General features: G+C 38.5%; 1 protein-coding gene across 1 annotated transcript; it reads right to left on the bottom strand.

Moving 5' to 3' along the window:
• Positions 1-5,905: 5,905 nt before the first annotated feature.
• Positions 5,906-6,853, bottom strand: LOC128636476 (olfactory receptor 6Q1-like). The gene has a single exon (XM_053689488.1). It carries the CDS (start codon positions 6,851-6,853, stop codon positions 5,906-5,908), a length of 948 nt encoding a protein of 315 aa, XP_053545463.1.
• Between the last annotated feature and the right edge of the window lie 1,032 nt (positions 6,854-7,885).

Raw genomic sequence — 7,885 nt, forward strand, 5'->3', positions numbered from 1 at the left:
GGAGAGAGGGATGTGAGAGAGAAATAAGAGAGGAATGGGAGAGAGAAAGGAGGGAGAGAGGGATGTGAGAGAGAAATAAGAGAGGAATGTGAGAGAGAAAGGAGGGAGAGAGGGATGTGAGAGAGAAATAAGAGAGGGATGTGAGAGAAAAATAAGAGAGGAATGTGAGAGAGAAAGGAGGGAGAGAGGAATGTGAGAGAGAAGGGAGGGAGAGAGGAGGGAGAGAGGGATGTGAGAGAGAAATAAGAGGAATGTGAGAGAGAAAGGAGGGAGAGAGGGATGTGAGAGAGAAATAAGAGAGGAATGTGAGAGAGAAAGGAGGGAGAGAGGGATGTGAGAGAGAAAGGAGGGAGAGAGGTATGTGAGAGAGAAATAAGAGAGGAATGTGAGAGAGAAAGGAGGGAGAGAGGGATGTGAGAGAGAAATAAGAGGAATGTGAGAGAGAAAGGAGGGAGAGAGGGATGTGAGAGAGAAATAAGAGAGGAATGTGAGAGAGAAAGGAGGGAGAGAGGGATGTGAGAGAGAAATAAGAGAGGAATGTGAGAGAGAAAGGAGGGAGAGAGGGATTTGAGAAAGCAAGGAGGGAGAGAGGGATGTGAGAGAGAAATAAGAGAGGAATGTGAGAGAGAAAGGAGGGAGAGAGGGATGTGAGAGAGAAATAAGAGAGGGATGTGAGAGAGAAATAAGAGAGGAATGTGAGAGAGAAAGGAGGGAGAGAGGAATGTGAGAGAGAAAGGAGGGAGAGAGGAATGTGAGAGAGAAAGGAGGGAGAGAGGGATGTGAGAGAGAAATAAGAGAGGAATGTGAGAGAGAAAGGAGGGAGAGAGGGATGTGAGAGAGAAAGGAGGGAGAGAGGGATGTGAGAGATAAATAAGAGAGGAATGTGAGAGAGAAAGGAGGGAGAGAGGAATGTGAGAGAGAAAGGAGGGAGAGAGGAGGGAGAGAGGGATTTGAGAGAGAAATAAGAGGAATGTGAGAGAGAAAGGAGGGAGAGAGGGATGTGAGAGAGAAATAAGAGAGGGATGTGAGAGAGAAATAAGAGAGGAATGTGAGAGAGAAAGGAGGGAGAGAGGAATGTGAGAGAGAAAGGAGGGAGAGAGGAATGTGAGAGAGAAAGGAGGGACAGAAGGAAGTGAGAGAGAAAGGAGGGAGAGAGGGATGTGAGAGAGAAAGGAGGGAGAGAGGAATGTGAGAGAGAAAGGAGGGAGAGAGGGATGTGAGAGAGAAAGGAGGGAGAGAGGAATGTGAGAGAGAAAGGAGGGAGAGAGGGACGTGAGAGAGAAATACGAGAGGAATGTGAGAGAGAAAGGAGGGAGAGAGGGATGTGAGAGAGAAATAAGAGAGGAATGTGAGAGAGAAAGGAGGGAGAGAGGAATGTGAGAGAGAAAGGAGGGAGAGAGGGATGTGAGAGAGAAAGGAGGGAGAGGAGGATGTGAGAGAGAAAGGAGGGAGAGAGGGATGTGAGAGAGAAAGGAGGGAGAGAGGGATGTGAGAGAGAAATAAGAGAGGGATGTGAGAGAGAAATAAGAGAGGAATGTGAGAGAGAAAGGAGGGAGAGAGGAATGTGAGAGAGAAAGGAGGGAGAGAGGAATGTGAGAGAGAAAGGAGGCAGAGAAGGATGTGAGAGAGAAGGAGGGAGAGAGGGATGTGAGAGAGAAAGGAGGGAGAGAGGAATGTGAGAGAGAAAGGAGGGAGAGAGGGATGTGAGAGAGAAAGGAGGGAGGGAGGAATGTGAGAGAGAAAGGAGGGAGAGAGGGATGTGAGAGAGAAATAAGAGAGGAATGAGAGAGAGAAAGGAGGGAGAGAGGGATGTGAGAGAGAAATAAGAGAGGAATGTGAGAGAGAAGGGAGGGAGAGAGAAAGGTGGGAGAGAGGGATGTGAGAGAGAAAGGAGGGAGAGGAGGATGTGAGAGAGAAAGGAGAGAGAGGAGGATGTGAGAGAGAAAGGAGGGAGAGAGGGATGTGAGAGAGAAATGAGGGAGAGGGATGTGAGAGAGTGATCTTGCAAACCGTGAAAAGGGGTTGGTCAAGGGCATTACAGGGGTGTGGTCAAGATTTTTCCCCTACACTTAGACCCAGCAGGCAGAATTCATAAAGTCTTGTGAAATATCTTGTTTCCTTGTCCCATGTCTCTATGTCAAAGCTGAAGATGTAGTCTTGTTTTTAATTTTTCTTTATTGCTCTTTAAGGCCCCTGATATTCAAAGCATCGACAGACAGAAGAGAAACTGCATGTCTGGCCTTGTCGGCCTCGCAGTCCGTCGGTCTGTCGTAATTTTGTGCTGACGAATAGCGATGTGTCTCCCATAGGAAATAATAAGAATTGCGGCTTCTGCAAAAGTCCGCCAACATTGCCACTTGTCGGCACTTTCGTGACAAAAGCATACTGACAATAGCAACCAAAGTTCAGAAATCTTCTTAAATAAAGTATAGGATTGTGATCAACTCCATATTGTTTTGTCGCATTGAGATTTTAACGCACCTTCACAAAGGCGCAATGCTATTTAGAAGTTCAATAATATAGGTGCAACCAGTTTAAAAACCCTGTCATGAAGGTGTGATCTTGTTTGAGCATCTTTTATGCTGATACAAAGTTGCAATGTCGATGGTTAACGCTTTACTGTTTCAATACTGTTAAAATTTAGTATATAAGAAGATATCATAAGTCCTTTTAATAGTAACCTGTAGTCTCCATCTTGTTTTAGCAGCATGCCAAACTGAAAATGGCGCTTTAACAAACAATACAAATAAATAATGTAAAAAACAATACTTGTCAAAGATTAAAAGTGATGAAATAGCTATAGAGTAAGTGTGCCCAGCATTCAGATGGTTAATCAGTGGTGAGGATGGAAATGGATTGCAACAGGTTAATCTCACAGATGTAAATGAGTATTTCCCTTCCACAGTGAAAAAAGATTTTAAATCCTAAACCCTTTACTGTAACCTTAAGTAGTGGGAAAGGGCTCTTGTATACATTAGTCTCAGGTGACCTCCCAGTTTCCATTTTGAAGACAAATACTTAACATACGAAAAGGCCTTTTTGGGAGCTTCTCTGTTAAAAAGGTGTTCACAGCTTTATATTAAGGATTCACAAACACAGATGCCCAAAAGGCTACGTGTCAATAAGAGTTTGTATAAGCCAGAAACATATACAGTATATATAGGCAAACAATAAAATATACTAAAGAAAGAACAAAATACATTGCTATAAGAATTCAAAGATGAATCTTCAAGGAATCCAATACACTGGAGTCTATTTTTTAAAATATATAAGAAACAAAAAAAACAACAACAAACTAAGCAAAATAAATAAATTAAACAATTAAAATCATTGAATTTTAAGCCCCAGTGCAAGTAGTCAAAGATAAAAAAGGCATAAAAAAAAGAGATCTTACACTTACACTAAGACACGTGAATGCATACCCTCAAGGCACGTGCTTACATACAGTCCTAGACTGCTCACAGACCAATGATTTCCACCACTCTCGTCAAGGACTGTCAATAGTAAGGGGATAATGCAGATACATGTATAGTTATTAGACCAATGGTATCTCCACCATAAAGCACCATCTACCATTTTCTCAAATGTACCAGAATATGTTCAAGATTTACGTCCTAATTATTGAGAATTGATTCTCTTTTCTGGGTCCCATATGACTGTCTGTTCTATCAACGTCTGTGAACGTATGGTCTGAAAGGTACAGTCTACTTGAAAAATTTTATTGTTTAAAAAGATAGATAATCCTTTTATTTACCATTTCCCAGTTTTGCATAACCAACACTATTATATTAATACACGTTTTACCTATATAATTACATGATTGTATCTAAGCCTCTGCAGACTGCCTCCTTATCTCAGTTCTTTTGACAGACTTGTATTTTATCCAATCAGTGCTGACTTCTCATAAATAACTCCATGGGGGTGAGCACAATGTTATCTATATGACACACATGAACTAGCACTGTGCATTTTGACCGTTTTTCAAAGTTAGAGGTGGCTTCAACAGCTTAGAAATTACTTTATGAGCCCACCTAGGGTTAGCTTTTAACAAAGAATACCAAGAGAACAAAGCAAATTTAATAATAAAAGTAAATTGGAAAGCTGTTTAAAATAGCATGCCCTATCTGCATTTTTAAAGTTTAATTTTGACTTGACTGTCCCTTTAAGTAATTGTCCAAATGGTGGAGTTCTATGATTAGCCCAATAATGCAATATTAACTATCTATTAATCAACAAGATCATGATAATATAAGGAAGAGAACCTGCTTAGCTATTATGGTCACTTTGACTTTAATCACCTTTGTAAGCCAGTAGGAAATTTTACTCCAATACCATTTTAATTTTGGGCAATCCCATATCATATGAATCAAGTCAGATGAGTTAGAAGAGCATACATCTGTCGCCCCTGGTACCCATCTAGTCCTCAGCCTAGGTGTGATATATGAGTGATGAAGTAATTTCGTGTGGGACTTTCTCAAGTTCGTAGAAAAAAGTGGTTTCTATAAAGGGACAGTCACCACCAGAATTGGTTGTTATTTTAAAAGATAGATAATCCCTTAATTACCCATTCCCCAGTTTTGCATAGCCAACACAGTTATAATAATACATGTTTTACCTCTGTAATTACCTTGTATCTAAATCTCTGCAGACTTCCCCCTTATTTCAGTTCTTTTGACAGACTTGCATCTTAGCCAGGCTCACTGTTATCTAAATGAAACACATGAACTAATGCCCTCTAGTGGTGAAAAACTGTCAAATGAAGAGGCGGCCTTTAAGGTCTAAGAAAATAGCATATTAACCTCCTAGGTTTAGCTTTCAACTAAGAATACCAAGCGAACAAATCGAAATCGGTGATAAAAGTAAATTGGAAAGTCGTTTAAAATTACATGCCCTATTTGAATTATGAAAGGTTTTTTTGGACTTGACTGTCCCTTTAAAGGGACATAAAACCCAAAAAATTTTTTTCATGATTCAGATAGAGGATACAATTTTAAACAACTTTATAATTTACTTCTAATCTGTTTCATTCTCTTGGTATCATTTGTTGAAGGAGCAGCAATGCCCTAATAGTTTCTAACTGAATACATGGGGGTGAGCCAATCACAATCAATATATATATGTAACCACCAATCAACAGCTACTAGCTAGGTTCTCTGTTGCTCCTGAGTTTGCTTAGATACACCTTCCATCAAAGGATAACAAGAGAAGGAAGCAAATTAAATAATAGAAGTAAATTGGAAACTTGTTTAAAATTGTATTCTCTATCTGAATCACGATAGAAAATTTTTGGGTTTCATGTCCCTTTAATTTTCGTAAAAACTACAGGTAACATCTCTTTCAGTTACAACAGGAAGTCACAGCTGTGGGCTTTTAACAAACAAAACCATTTTGTATTTTGATCAAGAAACTTGATGACCAATGCAAAATCCATTTCTGGAGCAAATCACAGTTAGATTATAATCGACCCCTAAATGTTTTACATGGAGATTAAATGTTTTGTTTAATATCCCTTTAAGTTTTTTATTCGGTTGCACACACCATTTTTTAAATTTCCACATATGTAGAATAATTACAATGGAATCCATTCTATATATTACATTATTTTTTCAGCAGTGTTGACCAATAATTGCACAGGGGAAAACAGAAGACAACAATGCAATGATTGAACTTATTTCAATTAGTACAATTCTGCATCTGCTATTACATTGTATTTTTAAAGGGGCATATAGGTCAGTAGTGTAGGTAATTCTCTTTTTCTCAGAACATAGAGCATACTTACCAATCAGCAACAGTGGTATGGCAGATATTGACAATGCCCACATGCATGTGGTGACAATCTTAGCAAATAAAAGGCTAACACAGCTGTTCCATAGTAGTGTGCTCAGGATTGAATAGCCCCATCATTCTACCAAGTAATATGTCCCTTTAAACATTTGTAGTTAATTAACACTTTTCTTAATGCAAGCTTAACATCCTCATTTCTTAAGGAGTAAATAACAGGGTTTAGCATTGGAGTGACCACGGAGTAGAACACAGAGATAAGTTTATTTGTTGAGAAAGTAGAACCACCTTCCACCCGCATGTAAGTGAAACCCATGGTCCCATAAAAGATACAAACCACAGACAAATGAGAGATGCATGTGGAAAATGCTTTAAACCTTCCATGGGAAGAGGACATCTTCATGATGGCTAATGTAATGTAAGTGTAAGTTATAAAGATTACCAACAAGGAGCTTATCAAAACCAGCACAGACACGACAAAGTCAACAATTTCTTTGACTTTTTTGTCCCCACATGCCAACCTGACCAGTGGCGAAGCATCGCAAAAGTAATGTTCAACTTGATTAGGTCCACAGAAGTCCAACTTAATCATAAACCAGATGGGCAGGATTGGAGTCAAGAAACCTCCAAGCCAAGAACAAATCAGTAAACATAAGACACAATTATTTTGCATAATTATTGTATATTGTAAAGGGTTGCAGATAGCAATATATCGGTCGTAAGCCATTGCGGACAAGAGATAACACTCTGCAGCTCCAAGAAATGTGAAGATAAATAACTGAGCAATGCAGGCACTATAGAAGATCTCACGGTTTCCTGTAAGAATGTTGACCAATAAATTGGGTAATGTTACACTGATATACCAGATTTCCAGAAAGGACAGATTCCCTAAGAAAAAATACATCGGCTTCCAAAGTCTTAAATCTTGAAGTATCAATAAAATTATCAAAAGGTTTTCCAAGATGGTCATAATGTAAACCAAGAGAAATAAAGCAAAGATAGAAAATTGGCATTTCCAACAGCCAGAAAAAGCAACTAGAAGAAATGTAGTCACAGTTGTCCTGTTTGTCATCGCTAGATATCACCTTTGGATTAATATTAAAAAAAAAAAAATCAATAAAGAATTGATTAACCTAGAAGCTCTGTGACATACTAACTCATGATTTATATAATCACAGGCCATTTAGTAATAACATCCTCTGTTTTAATACTAGCTAGCTTTAGGATTTTACCCTCTGATAATCTGATAATTTATAGCTTAAAGGGACAGTCAACACCAGAATTTTTGTTGTTTAAAAAGATAGATAATCCCTTTATTACCCATTCACCAGTTTTGCAAAACCAACACAGTTATATTAATACACTTTTTACTTCTGTTACTAACTTGTATCTAAGCATCTTCTGACCGCCCCTAATCACATGACTTTTAGTTATTATCTATTCACTTGCATTTTAGACAATTAGTGCAGTGTCTGCCACTAGCCACGGGCGTGATCACAATGCTATCTATATGGCTTACATGAGCTTGCTCTTCCCTGCTGTGAAAAGTAAATAAAATAGAGGCAGTCTTCAAGGGCTTAGAAATTATCATATGTGCCTCCCTATGTTTGCTTTCTACTAGAATGCCAAGAGAACAAAGCAAAATTGTTGATAAAAGTAAATTGGAAAGTTGTTTAAAATTACATGCCCTATTTGAAAAATTAAAGTTTTTTTTGGACTTGACTGTCCCTTTAAATAAAAAAATTGTACTAGAAGAAAAGTGTACATTATATGCAATAAAGCAATACTTAGCACACACCCTGAATGGTGTTTGAGGGCTAGATTATAAGTGGAGTGCAATTTATTGCTTCCGGTCGCGCATTTACTCCGCTAGAAGTAAGCTTTTTGCACTTGTCAGGTAGCGCATGTATTACAAGTTGAAAGTAAAATAAATTTGCACAAGCGCTAACCCAAGGCGAGCAAAAAAATGCACTTCGAATATCACGAAGGCTTTAACATATTTCTCTATAGACTTTAATTGAAGCACAAAATGTTGAAAAAAACACCCATTAAGAGACAACTAAATAATTTACCTGCTGCTTATATTTAACTCAGAATTTATACT

This window comes from Bombina bombina, chromosome 7, assembly GCF_027579735.1.
Source record: "Bombina bombina isolate aBomBom1 chromosome 7, aBomBom1.pri, whole genome shotgun sequence".
NCBI lineage: Eukaryota > Metazoa > Chordata > Amphibia > Anura > Bombinatoridae > Bombina > Bombina bombina.